Here is a 22,692-nt window from a genome sequence, read left to right as displayed (position 1 = left end):
CGAAATAACTGCATCAAATGTGATGAAAACTGCTGCACATACTGAGACGACAGATATCTTACTGTGTTGTAAAGCATTTAGTAGTATAAAGTTAATTAAGGGTTCATTTGCATATTTAATAAACTTTGTAATTAGGTATATAACTCTGAAATTTCGGCACTAACATTTTGTAAAACGTGCTACAGATATTGATTTGATAAATATTTAATTGTGCTATGAATCATTCAACAGTGTCAAGTTAATTTAGGGTTTCTTTGCATTTTTAATGAACTTTGTAATTAGGGACATTACTCTAAAATTACAGCATTAAATTAAATAAAACGTGCTACAAATGATGATCTGATGGATATCTAATTGTCCCATAAAGCATTGAGCAGTGTCAAGTTAATTAACAGCTCATTTGCATATTAAATAAAGTTTTGTAATTAGTGATTAAACTCTGAGAGTAATGTGCGAAGTTTAAAAAAATCCTGCTACATATAGTGATATAACAGATATCTTATTGTTCTGTGAAGCGTACTACTAGTAATGAACCTGTTGTAAAACACGTACGTTAGCATATTCAGTTCATATCTGGTTCAATTATGCAGCAAAGAGATACTCCAGCTACGTTGGAAAAAGTTTGGAAAAATGTGAGATATAGTGCACAGTCCCTGATGCCAGTCGATGACGAAGAGGACCTCGAGAGATTTCTTATACATAACTGAAATTCTTGTGAATCCTAGTCAGAAAGCAGTTCAACTCTTCATTAGCTAGATATTCATCTCGGGACATAACTCTCAACGTAGTCCACATTCTGCTCTAGTTAAATCGACAGATACTGTTGCAACTGAGTGCATTCTCAAAAGTAAAGGTAAGATAATGCGGTGCCTGTGTTCGTAAAGGAAGGGATACCAAATTGTGATGGAATTACGTCTAGGGGAATGAACAGCAGGCTTTTAGTAGGTGGGGTGGCAGTTCAATGGAAGCATTCCTTCTTCCAGCTATCGCCCTCCTTATGAAGTTCCATGCAGTAAGTTGCCGATGTTTGAGTTTGATTCCCATTGAAGTCCTGTTTATATCAGTAAGTAGCAAACATCGGTCCACATAGGACCACAGTCACTTGTGGTTATGTACACGGCAAAGGCCCCTGTAACCCACTTTTCTGATGTCTGTGGGTCTTTGCCGTGTATTCGACAAGCTCAGCTGAACGTCAGTATCGTCAGTAAGATTCAAAAGCAATTGGACAAGGGCCAAAATATCTGATGCACTTGCTATTTGCGAATCTCAGCTTGAACGAGAATCTATTGATGTTTCGTAGAATGCTATGTAGTGAGGCTTCGTCTGCTGGGACGTATTATCGGTCCATAGTTGCACCACAAAATGTTAGCAAGGGATCAACAATTTGGTGGAACATGTTCACAAAGTTAAAATCCATTGAGTGACCTCTCCTTGCTACCTTCGTGTTTTATTGTATCGTAACAACTCATCATATTGAGCTGTTCTATATCATTCATGGCGTGGGTTTGAAACTATATATTTTGTAGCATGCCGTGCGTGGACAAGTAATTCTTTGTATTTTTGTATCTTTTCTAATGGACGTAGAAATCAGAGTTTTGTATCATGTGATCTTATTGTGCTTTTATGGCGTCGGTATCCGACATGGCCACGGTGGAGTATAAATGGACAATCACAGACTCTGACCAAGATAACCAGAGACTCAGACAGAATCAGAAACAGACTCGCAGCACAGACTCACGGACCCACTCCCTCATTGAGGGATGTTCTGATGTATCAGCCGCTAGGCCGTGAGGCCTAGCCATGATTCCGTATTCAATAAACAAGTTCCCGTTCTCCATCATCACTTATCAGTCCAAGGGTTGCGTCTTCCTTATGTATTTGTAATCGAAATGTGACACTAATTAACATGGCTTGAACGCCCGGCTGATTTATATCAGTGTTCATTTTTCAAGATGTTTTTCCCATAAGTTCTACATGTGACACACCATGAGTTTGCCACTGTCACATAAATTATGATGAAAACATTAAGGAATGCCAAGTGAATTAAAATGTAGCTTTCTGTGATGTTGCATTAAGAAGCTTACAAGAAAAACTATTAGCCTGCATGGAATGGTCTTTGACATAATTGGTGATAACTTTACGTTAAGAGCAATGCTACTGTTATCTAAGGGCGCGTATAGTTATTATATCCTTGGGTGGGCTAGCGAAGTCTTCTCACTCCTCATCCAAAATAACATGACCCCTCAGCTCCTTAAAGCCGCACTTTTCAATCCCAGGTTCTCGCATTCGTGGAGTGATCCTCCCAGTCAAACGCTTGGCCAGTACGATGTTTGATTTCTATAACATTGATTACAGAAACTGATCTCAACCTTTTGTCACATTTTGCTAATCCTGCAAACAGAGTTTATGCAAGCTTTTGATTGACGGTCGGTTCAAATCACCAATGGTCATTGATTCCCAACCACAAACGCTTGAATTTCCTAAAAATTTGTCTTCCAGTCGCGTTAGACCTTGAATATAACCACAGAGTTCGATCGGCAGCAACTTTGCGCTGACCGCTTGGCGGTCTGTCTTTGTTTTTGCGGCTGGCATAAACTAAAAAGTGGCATTTTCTGGAGCGTGTGCCTATGTGTTGCCTGTTTGTTGTCCACTTACTCAATGAACGCAGCCATAACTTGGCGTCCTTTGAAAGTGAGGCTCCGCCTTTAAAGGATTATTTAATTTGATGACCCCTATTTCTAGAGTAAATGTTGATATTTTGATATTTAAGTATTTTTTGTACTTTATAAATACTAGCTGTACAACAACTCTAATTTCTGACATTTTTCAGGCATTTTGTTGTACTTATCACCTGTAGTTTCTTAGTCTACTTCCTTTAGCATTTTGAAAAACCCAGTATTTAGTTCGTCGATGCAGCTTGTAAGTGTGTCACCCGCATGGTCATTGTCATTGTTACAGCCTATGTCAACAAGGTGAGTACTGGCTATTTCAATACCCTGTGGTGGAGTTCACCTAAAAACTGTTGCTGACACATGTGAACATAATTAGCAATGAGCATTTTTCCGTGTGGAATACACATAGGCATGCAGAGATGTTTTAAACTGGTCATCTATCAAAGACCAGAAGATATCCCCAAACTCGTCTATCAAGTCCTGTGCAGTCTGTTTTTAGCCCGAACAGACTGAGAGAGGTACTGGATTTATGAAATAGGTTTCATTTGTTCGTATTTTCAATACAGCAGATGACGACCACAAGTTGAGATATCATTAAGTCTGCTTGCGTGACTTTTTAACTGTTTAAATTATACTATGTATATCGATGAAAATGATACGGTTTAATAGAATGAACCGCACGTTCTTGAAGCTGTAAAGAACATAACTTGCGATAAGAACCAGATGTTAACTGAAAATGCTCACGTGTTTCAGTATATAGCAGCAGTTGTCTGTGAATTTAAACGTTTGCCACATGTTTGCAACTTTATTTAAAGTGTTATGATTAACATCATGAACAAAATTCACCACAAATTAATTCCGAAGGTCATTAAGTACATAAATATGTAATAAGCTGAAATAAAAGTACTAAATTTCTTTGACTACTGTCATTGTGTCACCACTTCATATAGCAACTGTAATTGCCTTTGGTCAGACTGTGAAAGCTCATTATATATAGACAAATTATAAATAAACTGAAATGAAAATGCAAAATATGTTTCACTTATACAACAAATCAATACACATAGCAAGATTTAAAGTCCTTCAATTCTTATATCTATAATTGGGAAAGTTAGTTCAATACTCAAATTATCAATTTGCTATGATGCCAGTCAATTTGAAAAAATGCCAAACAACTTTCATTAATATTTTATCAGAAATTCTTCAATGTACATAGCATGTTTCATTGAATTTGATGAAGTCAATCAAGATATATCCGTAAATAGAAAATTTGTTAAATATGCAAATTAGCAATAAGATGATTTACAAAATCAAAACTAACTTTCGGTAATATTATATCATAGAAGCTACACTATACAAAGCAAGCTGCGTCGACTTTGGTCAAGTCAATCCAGATATACATCCCTAATTAGGAAAGTTTGTTAAATACGCAAATTAGTTATTAGCTTAAATAAAAATGCTAAATGACTTCAATTATGTTATATTCTAGTATCTTCAAAGTACATCGCACGTTTTGTCGACTTTGATTGACAGCCATTCCCGGTCGGCATGATCCGGAATTGAGGTGGGTGGGTGGGCGATGGTTAAAGGTATACTGTCACCTATTCCAATTTTGCCACAGTTAGCATGGAAAGAGAAAATCTAACCAATCACAGATTTTAAGCGGGTGGCCGCTTTTTAAAAACAGCGGCCTCACATGGGCATTTTGAATACTAAGGAACACCCCTTTGACCATATATGGGCATATTTAGATTACAGGTGACTGTATACCTTTAAAACATGCAAATTTCAGATGGGTAGAATTTGAAATAGCATATTAATTAATATACATCAACCCATGCACCTAATGCATCGTCAACAAAAATAAAACAAAAATGTTCTCTGATTATTAAAATAATTCCCAACAACATCTCTGTTCCCCTTATAAACTCACAATAGTTTGAAGCAGCCGCACCTCCCCCCTTCTAACGTAGATTATGTAATCGGCCACCAGAGGCTGCACGTTTGAATTTTTGACGGACGGCTTAACAGCTTAATATTCTGACTTCAGTGAAATATTTCAGGCTGAGAAATATACAGTACATGCGATGAAAAATGTGTGTTGCAAAGGTCCGAAGGGGAAGCGTATGAAAAGTTTGAAAAAAAATATTTAATTTTGATGCCCATTGGCAATGTGAGAAAGACAATCGCTGAAATACGTTCTTTTTTTTAAATAAAGTTTGAGTACCTGTTTAAGAAAGTTTGCAATTTTGAACAAATTTAATCATTTTTATGTTTTTATGATCAATCTATGAACTTCCATTGTTGATAGTATTTTCAGTTTCACAAACAAAAACATAAGAATTTTATATATGAGAAGAGGACAGTAGGGGCCATTCTCTCGTCAATCACACACTTGTATAAACTCTGTTCACATGCAGGATTAGCAAAAGGTGCCAAATGGTCGAGATCAGTTTGTGTAATTAATATTATAGAATCAAACATCGTACTGGCCAAGTGTTTGACTGGGAGGAGAACTCCACTAATGCGAGAATCTGGGATTGAAAATTGCGACTTGAAAGCCTAATGAACAGACTCTTTCCTAAAACAGTAATTATAATAATTACAGCGTACTTGACTTCTGTGATAGCTCTACTTAAGACTTACAGTCGTCTATCTTACCTTACTATAGAGACGACAATGTAAGTGGTCTAGGTATGATTTACGTTAAATCGTCAACGGGAAATCTTAAGTAGAGGACTTTGAGAGAAGTGAACCGTGTCATCTTTGTTGCATATTTTGTACCCTGTTTTTTTTTATCGTGCGTTTATATTTAGGTAGAAAACGAAACATATGTCTCTGTTACTCACTGAGCTTAAATTTGTTTCATATGGACAGGGAAAAATAATTCCGGTGCAATATATGTTGATTCTTGTTAAATATCATTTTAATGTCATGGGTTACTACGTATTACAGGAATAGAGCTATTTGAAGATAAGTTAGCTGGTCGCTAATATGCCATTTGTGTGTTCTGTCTTACACCGTAAACACATTGGATCCCCTGTTTGTTTATTTATCAAACTCAAACATTATTAAAACTACTAGTACAGGCTACATTTCCTTATCTTTCTCGTATTCACTATTGAAAGCAAATACCATCACATTTTTACATTAGTATTGAAATAACTTAAAGTGTACAGTGTTTATTACATTGTCCATCGTATCAGGTAAACAAATGACGCTACAGGTAGAATTTCCAACTTCTAAATATGACCGACTCGCTGTACTTTCTACTATCGATTACATTCTGTCGTGAAAATGCTATAGAAGTCAACATTCCCGATGCTTTGCTCAACCCTGTGTCCACAGTTCTCGGCGCATCTCAACATAGCTGGCTACTCGCTATCTTTTTGTCCTCTTATATTATAGTAACATACGCGTGCTAAAATCTTATTTTAATTCACACCGAGTCAGGCAACATATACACCATGGTATCGTCGCTCACGAAATACAGGCTTCTCTCGAGATGTCATCCATGATGTAAACGGATATACATAGGGCTCGAGGATTACACTGAAATCAGATGGAGCAACATTGTCGAAACCGAAGGAAATATTGCCGTTATGTCGCGCCCAAACATAAGACGTTTACGTTGAATCACTTGTGATAATTTGTGAAGACACATTTCGGTTCTGTTCGATAACATTTCTTTACAATCCACAGCCGGCGAAAATGCCATTACGGCCGTCCAATTTCGCCGGCTACTGGCTCCCAATGACTACATCGATCACTTTATGTAATTTTCATATACGAATTTGTTTTATAATTTTTCCAATTTCGTAGGAACACGAGGAATGTTTGTAAAACACACAAAGGTTTTTGAATTCAAGTTGTCAACGGGTTCAGAAGAATCTCAGCAAATTTTTAAAATGGCATCTATGTTTGCCGTTTAATAAGCTCATATTACAGAATGACAGCTGAAAGGACACAATAGCGTCTTAGTCGCCGTCTGCCGATCACAATAAGTCATACAGACTGTAAGCATAAATTCCAGAATTTTCTCTTGATATCAAATCAGAGAATTCTTTTTGTTGACTAAGGCCTGAGGGAAAGTAATTATTCAACTGATACCTTATGTCCGGCCATTGTGTGAGTACTATTCATCTCGAAGTTACTCTGTCGTCGAGTGTGGGTGTAAAGAAAATTACTGGGGTTGCTCAGGGTCAGTCAGAACCAAAAGACGCCACCTGACAACTTAACACGCATGTTTGGTATCAAGTTCTATGCTGGAGAATAACCCAGATAACTGTGTGTAGACTGTAAGCATAAATTCCAAAACGTTCGTCGGGAGGGTCAGTGTAGTCTAGATCAATATGTTTACATGGCTCTTTACAAGTCCTATTTTTGTTGACACAACAAAGTGGCCGGAGCAGTTTCATGTGATTTGTGCTTACTTTTATGGATGCGATAAAGTACCTGTTTGTTTTTTGTAATCAACCATTGCGAACGTTTTTGTGACTTTTGGTTAATATTTATCCATTACGATATTCAAAATCAGCAGCATGTTTTCAAGACTTAGTCCCCGTTTCAATTAAACAGTATTTTCAAATCCCCTATGTACACTAAATATTTTCAAATCAACCCTCCGTTCTGTCGCCCCAGAGGCATTTATTGACGCTGCCTTTGGTGTTCCAAGAGATGTGGAGAAATTGGCACGCATGATGTATTACACTGCTGTGTAAACGTATGTCATAAAATTCATCTACAAAGCCTGTTAACTGAATTATTACCGTATATTTATGCGCGTTGTGGAATAAAAGTAGTTCTTAAAATTCTATGTTTCAGCTTGTTTCTTGTAAAATACTGCATATGGTCCATGATTAATTGGTTTTTACCCAATATGAACTGTTCACCAACATAAACTGCTTTTGCGCTGTAAAAAAATCAGACTAAGTCGAAATTCTGACGCAGCTCAAAAGATATAGATATTTGATGACATCCTCTTAACTAAAATTAACGCAACTACTGTCCTACTGAGCAGACACGTGTGTTGAGCTGATCATTCCGCTCGATGCACACGTGGGAAGACATCATAATCATTTTACGTAGTCCACGCTCTGCCCAAATTAAACGGACTTAGGCTCTTTCAACACGGAGCATTCTGGTGCTTGAAGGTAAGGGAACGTCCAATGTAGTGATCTTTATAATATTATTTCATATGTTGTAGACCCAACACTCGTTAAAAGAATACGTATATACCAAGGATTGCATTTTGAGACGTCTATGAAGATTAATCTTGTCTTTCTCTGTTAACTATTGTTAGAACGGCAAATGTCGATTCCGAATTATGCATTACATCTAATTAGTACAGCTGCTGTCGAAATGTTCGTAGGGATGGGATTGGCAAAGTTACGTGGCGGGTTGGAGCTTTGCGCCTTCAAGATGGTCCTTCTTCTCGACAAACTATCCAAATTAATTATCGATGTTGGTGTTTGATTCTCTTTCGTGTTAATATTTAATTTATTGGTCACAGTAAGCGTCGGTTCTCATGGAGACTTAGGGAGTGTTAAGTTACTTTAGCCTGGGTGACACAGCATTTTTGTACGTATCCATCACAATAATATGACCCCTCCCCACTCAGACAAAGAGTTTCGATGACAAACCCCACTTAGAAAATGATAAAAGCTGATGACCTACGCACGCCATTACTAAAGGAAATGTTGACATTTTGATGTTTCATTATTTTTGTTCTTTTCGTAATAGCTACCTAGACAGTAAATCTAACATTTGACAATTTACTGTGTATCAAGGGCAGTCTTGGTGTACTTCATATGGCTTAGTGAAAGACCCGGTATTTCTCTTCATAAAATCAGCTTGTCAGTGTGTCATGTGCATTGTCATTGCACCTGGACTTGACTATCAACTATAAAAATAAAGGGCGCAGATATATAGCTAATATCAAGTACAGAAGTGCACCTAGAAACTGTTGCTGACACATTTCGCATCCCATCCCCTCTCCCGCCTTTGTAGTTTTCCAATTTCGGATGACCCCATGCATTTTGCCAGCCCGTCTCGGTCATAAAACGTCACCTTACATCCCAAGCGAACATCGGTTGCATGAGACTGAATGTACAGACAATTTGACGGGCGGATTTTACTTTAAATGGGGACAATAATGCCGTGTAAAGTCTCTTATTATTCGATAGACCAACAGAAGCCAAATACCTAGTCAATAACCCGGGTCCATGAGTACGGACGCAAGTCACGCGAAATTGCGAACAATCCTATGCTATAATATAGTTTCAACCTTGCATTGATGTAGTTTGTACATCAAGATATGTTGAGTGAAAACACTGTTTGTTCCTTGTGTGTTTTGTATGAAAATATCAACACATGACATGCCCTAGTGAACAATTTGTGCCTGTTGTGAAATACGTAAATGCATTCAGGAATACCTCTCGAATAAAGTTTCGGCATTTTATTAATATTCAAATGAACATGTATTCAACAAAAGCTACTGGCCATATGGTGATGATTTCATGATGTATTGATCGTACAGATGCGTAACGGACACAGCTACTTTATTTTAGCGTATAGGTTCACGCCTTCTTTATCGTCCATTACATGATTTCCTCAGAGAATAGCTGTTGAATGAGTAGAATTATAAGAGAATAGTGGCCTAATAAGGTGTCAGCTGTCATCGATGTTGGTTATTACTAATTCTTTTGCGAATTTAATTGGGATTCCGCTCGTGACAGTCTCGATGTGTGGGTGTTCAAATTGGATCGTCTATTGAATAGGCAGGCGGTCGAATTCATCACGACATTACGTCGAAAGGGCGTGGAAACGGCTGACTGCTTGATATCACGACAGAGCACACCGCATTGTGTTTCCTTTATTCCTATATATTGGCAGTTAATCGGTCTCAAACCTTTCATAACGGTAGTAAGTAGTAGTAGTAGTAGTAGTAGTAGTAGTAGTAGTAGTAGTAGTAGTAGTATGTAGTAGTAGTAGTAGTAGTAGTAGTAGTAGTAATCAGTTATGGTAGTACTAGTAGTCAGTTAGGAAATTAAGGCTCTGAAGTAAGATATTATAGTTGTAACATGTGCTCAATAAAGGGTTAAATGAGAACAACTTTAGCCATCGTTAGGCTCAAAAGGCGATCATTGTTGTTTTGAAATTTCTGAACTCCTGTAGTCTAATTGATCAGAAGCTCAAATGGCTCTTTGATTTCGTATGAAGAGAGGCATCATTGTAAGCAATTTGCTTAGTTCGTTTTCGATTTTGGTTCAAAGTTTAATTTAAAGTTTATGCACCACTCTAAGGCCCACTGATTTGAAAACTCAAGTAGCTTTGTGCTTTCCAGTGATGATGCTATGTCGGTTTCGCAACTCTTAGACTTTTACTGTATATTTGAATAACTTGTGTACAGATTGTCACGTAAGAAGTATTCGTATACTGTGAGTGTTCGGAGTTAAGTTTTGTTATAATTCAGACGTTGCTCTGTTGACTCAGGAAAACGATCGAGATGCAAAGAAAGCGACAACAACGCGGAATGGGGAATGGGTGCAATTTAGAGATGTTGATCGGCCAACTCTTCTTTCACAATGGTTTGGCCGAATAGCACTGTTAATAATGATGTTTGAAGACTTGTTAACGAGGTATTGGATCGACAGTTTAATCGATGTTGCACTGCCGTGCAGTGAGGATACTTTTGACGCTCAAATATTGTGTATCAAATTTCATTTCAGTGCAGCAACTTTTTGTGCGTAGCAAATTTCATCTCTCTCTCTCTCTCTCTCTCTCTCTCTCCCTCTCTCTCTCTCTCTCTCTCTCTCTCTCTCTCTCTCTCTCTCTCTCTCTCTCTCAGGCATGACGAGTCCTGTTCCGACAATGATACATTTGACGGAAAGTCCGTCAACAGAACAGATGATTACTTTGATAATGGACGTTACGAACTCGATACAATAGATGACAGTGTGGTCAAAATATTGACAGCAATATTCACTATTGGTGTTGCACTGTCTGTAGTGGAGAACATCGTTGTAGTTTTCGTTTTAACACATGCTAAGAAGGGCAAAACGTCTTTTAACCCGTTGATCTTTAACCTCGCTGTTTCTGATTGGACTCTGAGCCTTGTGTGCCTGCCATTTCTGTTTACGAGCACTGTCATGGGAGAGTGGGTATTTGGTTTCGCCATGTGTAAACTGGTCTCTTACTTACATACGGTAAGTGTACATCTATTTTTCCAAACCCCTTGATGTAGAAACGATTTTTGTTTTATTGATGGTAATTTATATTTTGTTTATATGTATTTTTTCTTTCAATATGTACACTCTTTAGAATCTCATTTGGTTTTGTTTTGATTAAATTAATAGGTACTTAGGTTTGTCTTATTCGTTTTCTTCTCCTCGTTTCATCTAGTGTCATTTACTCTGTCTCGTCCTGTCACAGAAACACAGATAATGAACAAAAAAGACATGAACAAAATACAAACTCATCAAATAATAAATGTTAATATAGCTTTAAGGTGATCATGCGAAGTACACTTTACTTTGTTAAGAAGTTTTTTTTCAATATATTTATGATATATATCTATAAATATTGAGTTATTAATGACAGCAAAAACATTAATGTTGCTTGGATTGTTTGAATATGCGTTGCCTTGTCTTGCATTGCAAAGCTTAAATATACTATCGCCTTTGTTTGAATTGCTACAATGTAGCTGTGATGTTGTCTGATAAAAGTTCGAGAGAGAGACGAGAAAGAGTTTAGCAATTTCATGTTATTTCAAAGAAATTAATACGACCATCATTCATTGCGATGAAAGTACACGCGGTTTAGTCAATGGACGAATGAGTACATGTTTAAAATCTGATGAAACACAATTAACTATGCTAGATACTTCATTACATACTTCATGCTAATGCTAATATTTAATTCTCCTTACAGGCATCCGAAATTGTCAGCATCTTCACTTTGGTAGCCATATGCATAGAGCGATATCGAGCAATAATGTATCCTTTGCTAACACAGGCGAAGAAAAGGCACAGGATTATTGCTATCATCCTCATCTGGATTGCAGCCCTTGTCATCTGCTGCCCCTACCCTATCTTAAACAAACTGTATTATTACCCCCTTGTTGAGAACAGAACCGCTGCTTTGTGTAGCAATAGTTGGCCAATGGTTGGTGCGGTTGACGGTAGAAAAGTGTACATGTGGATCGTCTTTCTGCTGATGTACATCGGACCCCTTCTATACTCGGAATTTGTTACTTGCGCGTTGTTGCCAGGCTGTGGTTGTACAAATTACCTGGGTCTGCTGACAATAGAATGGAAGTACGATCCAAGCAAAAGGTATTGTCTAAACACCATGCCATGATTACTTATTTCTCTTGTAGAATCTCCTACCTAGTAAGTTAAACTGAAGCCGACACCTTCTAACCAGCAAGGAGACACATAGATTGTGGTTGTGCTTCTGCAACTGATCATAAAATTCAGTATTACAATAAAAGAAAAACTAAAAAAGCGCTTTCAAGTCAATAACAACAAAGGCACCTCGTACCTTGCATTGGGAAGTACTATTCTTCTCAGTATGGGGATGTCCCTTTCCAGCATTGCTGACTTATTTACAGTGGTTTGCTTTGAAGCATTGGCATTAGACGAACGAGACATATCGTCTAAGTCGAGGTGTTGCCAACGCAGTCGCGTGCAATTAACAGCTAAGCGGTAACATGACTCGATCATAAAAAATCAACTCTGCAAAAGTTGAAACATTGTCTAGGAGACGGTCAGATGTAGTCTAAACAACACCACCACATATGTCCAAGCACTGTCCAAGTCTTTTCACTTGCTTTCAGGTGTAGTTGTTTTGACTACATCTGACCTGATGCAGGACAATGTTTCAACTTTGGCAGAGTTGATTTCTCTGTGGTCGACTGGAATTACTGCTGAGCTGATAATTACACCTGACAGTGTTGGCAACACCTCAATTTAGACAATATCTCCACTTCGCGTAATGCCAATGCTTCAAAGCAAACCACTGTCAATTTGGTCCTCAGGTACAATTGTATATCACAGTGTGCGAAAGCTAATTTAGCATTCCAGCTCACTGTCAGCAGTAGCTGACATGTTCTGCCACATGAACTGACAGCCTCCCTGCGATTGAAAGAAGCTTATGCATCAACAAAGGGTGTGCATACAACATGATTTGCAAGCGCTTTGCTCCATAAGGGTAAAATTTTAACGTGACTATTTGTGTCAACAAATAGTCTTGCCAATTATGAACATTTTGCCCATCCTGTGTCTTCTGTAAACGCAAATAAAATTCAGCCTTTTAAAAATATTGATTTTCGACACTTTTAATAAAACTAGAATATGGCGGTATAAGTTTAATCACTTTATTATCATATTTAATTTGCCTTGAGGGCATGGTTGCTTACCCTTCTAAACATGCACTCCTCTACTTTAAATTGAAAGCTAAAAAAGTCGCTCTGCCCTCTTAGAAATTGTGATTAATTCTTTTACACAAACTTTGACTTCGCTTACATAACCAAATGGCAATGTTTCAAATGCACACGAAGTAGATTTGCCAATCATTTGATAGCTAGCATGATTGAAGTAGCCCTAACACCAGTTCAAATATGTAGCAAAAATGTAGCAGCCAGGGCTGAGTCTACACTAGTTATAGTAGTTAAGTAGTTACAGCAACTCCGTATGGCCAATTCCGTGAGCGGCTTATCTGTGCTAGTGATACCCACTGGGCTCATATCTTACTGTGACAAATATTACTGAACGTCATAAAGTTAAAAAGAGATCAACACTGCAGCTGAAAATTATAACCTTCATAGCACTAATGAAGACAAGTAAGCAGATGGCAAGCTTGCTAAACACTGTAAATGGTATTGTACTGATAGTGTCCAGTGCATTCGCAGCTCCTCGCCGGGGTCTAAGAGCTGACTGTGCAGTTGTTGAACTTGTCTTGACAATATTCAACCTCTACAATGACACGATTCTTGCAAATAATATTAGAACGCTCATTGGTTTTACCCATGTACCAAGTTAAGAACGTAGAGGGAGTGTGCTCTGATGATTGAGTGTATTTATATCAGGGCAGATACTGCTGGGACATTAACATCGATGAGGGCAAGGGAGGCATATTTTTGGAAGGTTTGCCTATGGTTGTCTTCTTTGTCGCTGGTCTTATTACGACCAAACATGTTAAATAGGGAGGAATATATATTTGCACACGAATATAGAAGATGACTATAATGGTGGTGCCCTCGATGAGCAAAGTGAAGAAACGACTTGGGTAGTTCAACCATGGCCTAACAAGTTGATAGGGATAACTACTTTACCGAAGCTTGTGAAACAGTGCGGTTATGGCTAGGAAGGCATTGGCATAGCACAATAGCCCTGAGAAATTTTCAGATCAGAGTGAAAGGCTGACAAAAGATACAGAAAGGCATCACCGAGCATTGAAAAAAATAACAAAATATACTAAGGCGTCTGATGAAAAGCAGCAAAGGCTTCATGATTGGAGAAAACAGAGGCTTTGTACCCTAGGGGCGACTGGGAGTAACTTAGTGTGACAGATGACAACTTTCAGCCTTGTGTGGAAGCCAATGAAATCGACAAATGGCAAGCCAAAATTTGCAGTGTATTATGCCCAATCTTCTATCAGAAACACAACGGTATTTACATAATTGATGGATTTGCTATAGACAAGATTTATACTGATGAATATTATACCTACATTGATGTAAGGACAACAGAATGTTTAGTGAGAAGAATCCATCAAGGCGTGTACGAATGGTGTAGATGTTATTTTTTTTTAATCAAACTATAGTGTTTCAGGCTAAAAAGGGTAGACTGGAATGTTAAATTCCTTATGGGAAATCAAGATCAATGGTTGCCTGATTATGAGTTGTACACCAATCTTCTGTATATTGTCAAAGAATGACAGAAGAGGAACCTTTTCAGATGAATGGAATTCATTATCTTGTCAGAATAAGGGTGATGAACTCTTCATCTCTTGTAAGGATATTGAGTGCTTCAATTAGTTCACGATATGGGAAATAGGTTTATATTCCAGGCATATGGTTATCTGTATGTTGAAACATGAGCCTCTCTGGCTAAGAAGTAAATGTTGCTCAGTGTAATAGAAGTGGCGTAACGAGAGTGGCCCTACAACTTTATGAGCATAAGTAGCATAACTAGAGCCTAACAAATGTTGTTCAGCCATGGGAGGCACACTTTGTTGAGTTCACTGACATCAAACCGAATAGAACAGGGTCAAACTGGTCAGCTTTTATCAGAGCAGGACATGCCATTCTAATTCTAGGAAGAGGTATGATATATTTAAACATTAGGCTTCGCCGTAAACAGGAAAACTTTCCCATGGCCTTTTAGACTTCCGCTTAAGGCTGAAGGTATTCATCTCATCTGTCTGATTTATTTTTAAATCAGCTGTAAAATGACCGTCGAGTTTTCTTTGCAATTTTTCAAATGATACTTCCTCCGCTGTTGTTAATGATACCTCGAAATATCTTTGTTAAACAGTTTTTCAGAATAACATTTGTCCGCTCTAAAACGTTCTCTGTTGCAATGGCTCCAGTAGCTGTAGCTGCTTATTGAAAAATCCTCTTTTGAGACATGATTTTCTAAGGTGTCTCATTTCTGTCTTGAGCTATATCATTGACAATAGTCAATAGAGCTGGAACGGCTCCATCATAAAGTGGATACAATAACAATGTTTTTATGTCTTAAGCTGTCTTTTTTATTATGGAAAGAAAATTAAGTTATCTAAAGTTTATTCACACCGTTAATCGCATTTTAGGAGGCTTTGTACATTGTTAGTCTGTGTCGCTGCGAGAAGTTCATGTCAATGGGCCTGTGCAATGGATACGCTAGCTGTGTCTGTAACAACTCTTTTACCTGCCAACAGGTCACCTAAAGACCCCCTCGTTCACGTTTCTATACACAATTTAAGCTCCATGGCAAACCTCTAGATTGCAAAATAGCTTGTAATCGTAGCTTTTGGTTAACGTTTATGTCTTCTTCAACTTCAATACTCTCAACTTTGTTGGTTGTGTTTGTGTTTTCTTGACCGGTAAGTCAAGAAGAAGGGAGAACAGTCCTCAGCTCGTGTAATCAATAATGTCTTAACACTTTATTCAATATTTCGGTACTAATCGTCATAAGCCAAAAAAGTATTTCTCCACATTAGTTCAAATACATGTCTTCAGAAACCTGAGAACCTAAATGAAGGTGTATGTCTCAGTTGAATTTACTCTTATTTGGTAAATATGCAGTGTCTTTCGAAGGGAACTAGTCACGCCTTCCCCATCCAGCAATTACATGATTGTAGTAGGCCTAAAAATAAATATCATTGTCATAATTTGCATATCCTTCCGTGTGCAACTATACTTTAATCCAAAAACTAAAATTCACTGCATCATGAACTCTCTTCCAATTAACAAAGTAATCAGACATGCGGTACAGTTTTATGGAAATTCTTGTCCATTGTGTTTTGCTAGATATGGCCAGCCAATTTGATAAAACTGCCACTGCGATGCTTACACTTTGATGTCAATATCATAGCTTTCCTTTTGCTTCTGTGGCACAAAGGGTTTCAGTTCTTATTTTCAGTATGACCGATTGTACAAAAGCATTTCTCCTATTCGTATCGTTGTTATCGAAATCTAAAACCTCTGCAATCTTGAAGTATCATATTACAAACCGCCTTCATTTCTACTGTGTCAGACCATTGTTGGTATACAAGGTGGTCAGATGCTCCACAATTGCTCATGCTGTCAGCTTTATCAACACTCCACAGGTCTTTCAAACCACACAGTGCCATCCAACTAGTCACCCCTTCCCCTTAGAGCAATTACATTGTAGAAGGCCTCAACGTTAATATCATGGTAAACATTTGTACCTATCCCTTCATCTGTGCAACTGAACTTCATGAAAAACCTAAATTTATTTTATCACCTCATAAGGGAGCCGTCATTATTTACCGCCTGGGGGTCACTCAAAAAATTGAAAACTTCAAGGGGGTTGCTCAAAATGTGGAGAGGAAGGTGGTTTACTCAATTTTTGGTGCAAAATAAATTGAAATACCTCTCAGATTGCACTATTGCACAGGTCAATTTTTTCAACATTATCGATGCACTCTCCCCCTTGGTTGTTGAGCGTTGTGACTCAAACTCTATCATGCACAAAATGTAATAAAAATATTAGTATTCAATGTCGTTTTCAAACAGTTTTGCAGAGTGTAAAACAAATCGGAACACCTCTCAGACTGCACCATTGCACGCAACAATTTCTCAAAATTTTCCTCGAAAGATAAGGGACGCCCGTCTGACACTTTCCCCCTGAGCCTCTCGCGTGTTCTCACCCTGTACTTTCAAATTCTGCCCAGAAAGATATCATAGTGAAAGCCCTGTCATGATGCCCATCCAAATTGAACAATACTATATGGTTGAATACTTGTTGTCACTTTGTATTGTTAGTTTTTTCCTTTTTCAATTGTCATGAGCTAACCAATTATAATCTAGCAGGGTACATCAGGATTTGAAAGGTCTATATTAGTATTGCTGTATTTTTGTAAATTTTACAAATACATGTATTGGTATTTAACTTTTCTAAGTGGGGGTCAGTCACAATTTCTAAGTTAAAGAGGGGGTACTCAAATTCATAATGGTTTGTAGGGGGGGGGGTACTCAAAATTTCGGAGTTTCCGACGGAATTCTTCCGACCTCCCCCACCGGCTGTAAGTAATGACAGCTCCCTAAGCTCTCAATCTCCACTAATCATGAATGTAGTACAATTTTCTAACCTTTCGTAATGGGAAAATTTGGCATATTGTGTTTTGTTAGGTATGGCCAGCTGACATTGATGAAACAATGACTGCGATGCTTACATTTCGATGTCAATATGGTGGCCTTCCTTCTGATTCTTTGTCACGAAGGATTTCAGTTCTAATGTTCAGTATGACGATTGTGCAAAAGATCGAAAAAAATAAACATTCCTTCTGAAATCTTGAAGTGTCATCACTGTGTCATTTCATCAACCTGTTTCTTTCTAGTGTATCAGACCATTATTGGCACACCAGATGGTCAGATGTTCCACCTTTGCCCATGCTCTCAGCTCTATCAACATTCCACAGGTCTTTCAAACCATCTAGTGCTATGTCTCGAACCTCCTTGAGTTAAAGTGTATCGTAACGTATATGATACATCAGATTGTAAGAATTTCGATCATTGTTCTTTTTCTTACATTTATAAACATCTCCAAGTTCTTGAAAACCATACAGATATGCATGTGGGACTGGCGTAAACTTGTCGGCTGTCAACTTCCATGTGGTCAAGTGCAATTGTCCCTGAGCTCAAACAGATAAAGAGAGGGGTGGTCATATTTAAATGCTTATACCACTAATAATAGTTTCCATTTGATCACATGCTCAATATGGCATTTGACTACTATTAAGTGTTATCATTAAATATGCTTGCGTAGATTTAAACTGTTAAACGTATGACGTATGTATCGATTAAATTGAGGTGTTTTTAGTAAAAGGAAGTAGAAACTGTAAAATGCACTTTGATCAGAAAAATTGAAATACAAAATTACTGTCCAGAACGTGCACGACTGAAGATTGCCTTTTATATTTTTTACCAAGGAGACACACTTTACACTTACATTATTTTTTTTCTATTTCAGGCAATAACCAGCATCCTGTTCGCTGTGATCATGTTCGCCATTTGCTGGCTTCCTATACACCTCTTCAGAATGGTGGTACTCACCCACAACACAGAATTCTTGGAAACTCATCCAATGGCAGTCAATATAATAAAAGCTTGCGGATATATTTGGTTGATCATATCAGATGCCGTGTTCAATCCAATCATATATGCTTTCATCAGTAAGAGTTTCAGGGTAAATATTGCATGCATCATTGGATATTCCAGTATATTTGAAATATCTGAAAACCATTTTGAAAGTTTGTAAATAACTAGATGTAGTATTATCGATGGGTCATGCACCTTGCAATTTTCCCTAGATGTATTGGTTTATGTCAAAACCGGGTGAAGCAAAACATAGAAGTAACAATTTAATGAGCTTCTTCGAATCAATTTTGAAATTTCACTTTAGGATAGAAAATGTGGACTAATTCAATGAAAATGTCGAAAGCAAAGCTGCTGTTTAATTTTATCAGAAATTAGTGCACTGGCATTACATTTCAGTGACTATGAGAGAATTTGAGAAGCCCGTGTTTACCTCGTCCTAAGACCTCCATCTTAGGGAGAGAAATGACAACCCAACGCTTCCTTTCCATAGTCAATTATGACCTGCAATAAGACAGGTGTACAGAAAATGTTTATATGAGTTTAAAGACGGGTGTAGCAAATTTTGAAACTGCACCCACTCTTATGTAAGCATGTAAAATATCACGTTTATCCTAAAATTATGATGATCTTCTCCAGGAATTTCCCTCTGTGTTACCTCCCAGATAGATTTTTGTCCTGACTGAACTGCAAACTGTGATCATCTTTCACTACATAAGACATTTTATCGAGAATACTTTACCTGACAATCATTAATGCCAGCATTTTTATCCTCTTCTTTTCCAGCGTGACTTCTATCGCACATGCTTATCTTGTCGACGATTACTAAAGCGACAGGACAGGGAACCAACCATGGACAGACGAAGTCGTGAGGAACGTCGTCGTGTCACCGAGAGCCTATCCACCGACAAAACTAAATTACATCACTCTCAATTGGAAACCTTGGTTCCAGAGACGGAAGCAACGACCATGTAACAATCTATGTCACCTGAAAGACAAACAAAATCCATGATTCGATGATTGTAACTCGATCCACTTGGAAATGTCGTGTAGATGACGTATATGTAACTTAGTTTGGATGATTCATTACCAATTGTGTTTTGGTCATTGAGAGAGTTTTTCTCTGATAACCTAGTTCGTAAATTAACTTGCAACAGGCAAATTGTCCGGCTCTACAAGACTTATATGAGTTTTGAAAGTATTACTGTGTCATCGAGCCCTGTTTTATGTAGTTAACGAACTTCAGTATGGTATGATAACGTTTAAATGTCCCCTCAAACATGGTTACAAAACACACCAATTTACTGTGGGTGTCAACGTACAATTTTCGAGGGATAAAATTAAATTTAGCAATTTTGTCACGATCGATATGTGTCCTGACAGGGCAACAAACTGTGTCAACGTCAATTTTTGAGGGATTCAATTCAATATAGCAATTTTGTCACGAAATTTTTGATTCCCATTACACAGACTTAATACGTCTGCTGGTTGTGCTCAATTTTGGCTATAATTGCAATGCAAAATAAAATGTTTATTATATGTATGCCCAGCAGCCATTTCTTTCAAGAAAGTCCTTTAAACAATTGATTCACTGTCTAGAGTCATCACATGAAAAAATCTGAACACTTTATTCAATGTTAGCAAATAGACAATGATGTGGTCAATATGGATATCAATTTATTCAATTATTAAATGTATATGTCTATGTTATAGTGATTTTGTTACGAGATTTTCACTATCATTACCTTCAGTTAGACATTTCTGAATCGATTTGGTTCTAATTAGGGTAAGGCAATTTGCCAGGGCACATCATATAGCATGCTAATTTGTATGATAAATATGGTTACCGACGGGTAACCTTACTTCAAAGTTTTCGTTTCCAGGGCAATCAAATATTATGCATATTTTTGAAACGTGTACGAGAATAGCGCATGACGAAACATGTATTCGTTCTACGATGCCGTACTATCTGTCGGAGTATTCTCATTCCCTAGTGTTTCTTTTCCATTTTTTGCAGAGCAATTACGCACTTTTTACTTTTTTTTCTGTTCTCAGCTTGTAATGTAAGAGTTTATTTAAAAAGTTCTGGAGTAAGTGTAGTTATTATTTTTCACCTTCTTAGTTTTGTTAAAGTAAAAGAAAAATATTTTTCAACAGAATTAAAAATAAATTTTTAATTTTTAATTTTTAACACTCACAAGTATCTACTACCAAAACCCTGGTTTTTATTATTATTTTGTTATGAAAATAGTTGAAAGTAAATAAAAGTTTGCGTAAAGATTAAATCCTTTCAATCTGAGGCACTTGCAAACATTGTGTTACAATGTGCTTCTATGTATAAGAACGTACTAATTTGTTTTGTATTACTATGACTTAGAATTAGCAAGGTACGTGTCATTTTTTATTATATCATATACTCAACCAGAACTGAATGTGCTCGCGTGTTTAACAACAGGTTCTAGTGGTGCACTTCACAGAACAATCAGTTACATCATTATATGTAACAGGTTTCATCAACTTTCGCACAGTACTCTCAGAGTTAAATCACTCATTACAAAACTTTTTTTAATATGCAAATGAGCTGTTTATCAACTTGACACTGCTCAAGACGATGGATAGACAATACCTCCGCTGCATGATGTACCCGGACATAAATCCCGGTATTCTGTGAATAAACTTATATTTACATCTTTCGATAAAACATGAGTCTAGAGAATAGCAAAGTAGGCGTTTGCAAGCAGACCATACTTCGTCAGACAATAATGTTCATCACGTTGACGTTTGATAAGCCGGATGTACCGGACGATGTATTAGACCCTTCCCTGACCTTTCCTGACTAAACCCGGAGCTCGAAATAAAGGAGAAAATGTGGAGGCTCATAACAAACCCATTCAATTTCGTATCAGGACTGTTACCTCTGAGAAACTTACGAACCGGGCATCTTCCATCTGTTTGAACTCAGTATTTATCACATGTAATCACAGCAACAGGAAAAACCTGTTAAGCCATAATCAATAATGGAGATAAAACTTGATATCCATTTTATGTTTTACGTATGTTAAGACCTCAAAATGGTCCCTGACCTCAAAGTGGTACCCATCCTAAATGTCCGGTAAGCTAGAGGGTTAAACTCAAGTCTGACAACACCTACCGCATAATGGACGCTTTTGTAGCCTCAGGGACAGTTTTGATGCAATATTAGCTGCTATTTAATACCTAAATTTGAAAAAAAATCATACAAAATCAGGGCTGAGCACAGAATTGACAATGGGGAGGGCTAGTGTCCATAGAAATCATGACTTATCTTTAAAATGACGCATTGAAGTCATATCGACCTTTGGAAGTCGTTCTGACCTCGTTCGCTCTTAAATGCATTTTGGATATGAAATACACTGTGCCGCAGTACTGTGGCGTATTGATCGCGCTCGCTGGTCAAATGTTCATCACCACAGAACTGCTGCAAATCAAGACATAGATGTTTTGGTAGTTTACTTAGACATCTTTACAACAGCTCCCTATCGTCAGGTATAGTTCCTAGCCATTTCAAGACAGCTATTATCCGACCACTGTTGAAAAAACCCAATCTCGATAATAACATACTGAAAAATTATAGACCTGTGTCTAACCTTCCCTTCATATCAAAAATTCTGGAAAGAATTGTAGCCCTGCAATTACGCGATCACCTCACCAAGTTTCGTCTCTTCCCACGTCATCAGAGTGCGTATCGTCCTATCACAGCACGGAGACAGCCCTGCTTCGTGTACATAACGACATCATGTGTGCGCTAAACAAGAAAATGGACGTTGTTCTCATCATGTTGGATCTGTCGGCTGCATTTGACACCATAGACCACGAAATCCTACTTCAAAGGCTTGAATCTTGTTTTGGCATTACGGGAACGGCTTTATCTTGGTCTGCTCTTACCTTGAAAATCGGACACAATCTGTAACAGCTGGGACTGCGTCATCCCCTAGCTCTCATGTGAAATATGGTGTTCCTCAGGGATCGGTGTTGGGACCACTTCTTTTTACGCTCTACATAACACCTTTAGAGGACATTATCGCGGAACACGGCCTTGAATGCATGATGTACGTGGATGACAGTCAAGTTTATGTCATTTGCAACACGCCGGCTGATGTGCGCTCTTGTCTCGAACATTGCATTGGCAACATTCGGATCTGGATGAAATCAAAC

General features: G+C 37.8%; 1 protein-coding gene across 2 annotated transcripts; it reads left to right on the top strand.

The window, feature by feature from the left end:
- The first annotated feature begins 729 nt into the window (after window positions 1–729).
- On the top strand, window positions 730–22,115 carry LOC139114069 (tachykinin-like peptides receptor 86C). 2 transcript variants are annotated; one of them, XM_070675573.1, is made up of 5 exons: window positions 730–853; window positions 10,522–10,879; window positions 11,604–12,007; window positions 18,374–18,589; window positions 19,285–20,790. In XM_070675573.1, the coding sequence occupies exons 3-5, from the start codon at window positions 11,984–11,986 to the stop codon at window positions 19,471–19,473; spliced, it is 429 nt and encodes a 142-aa protein (XP_070531674.1). In that variant the 5' UTR covers window positions 730–853; window positions 10,522–10,879; window positions 11,604–11,983; the 3' UTR covers window positions 19,474–20,790. The 2 variants fall into 2 exon arrangements, with proteins under 2 accessions (XP_070531674.1, XP_070531673.1); XM_070675572.1 differs by lacking the exon at window positions 730–853 and adding an exon at window positions 7,691–7,825 and having other exon boundaries at window positions 19,285–22,115.
- Window positions 22,116–22,692: the final 577 nt, after the last annotated feature.

The sequence above is a fragment of the Ptychodera flava genome, chromosome 16 (assembly GCF_041260155.1).
Source record: "Ptychodera flava strain L36383 chromosome 16, AS_Pfla_20210202, whole genome shotgun sequence".
NCBI lineage: Eukaryota > Metazoa > Hemichordata > Enteropneusta > Ptychoderidae > Ptychodera > Ptychodera flava.
This window is presented reverse-complemented; position numbering and strand designations above follow the sequence as displayed.

What these genes read in the sequence shown, in the direction of transcription:
- LOC139114069 (XM_070675572.1), top strand. Translation starts at nt 11,984, where the DNA reads ATGGAAGTACGATCCAAGCAAAAG. An exon ending in AAGTACGATCCAAGCAAAAG is followed by an intron (nt 12,008 to 18,373) that starts GTATTGTCTAAA and finishes TTTCTATTTCAG; the next exon opens with GCAATAACCAGCATCCTGTT. An exon ending in TCATCAGTAAGAGTTTCAGG is followed by an intron (nt 18,590 to 19,284) that starts GTAAATATTGCA and finishes CTTCTTTTCCAG; the next exon opens with CGTGACTTCTATCGCACATG.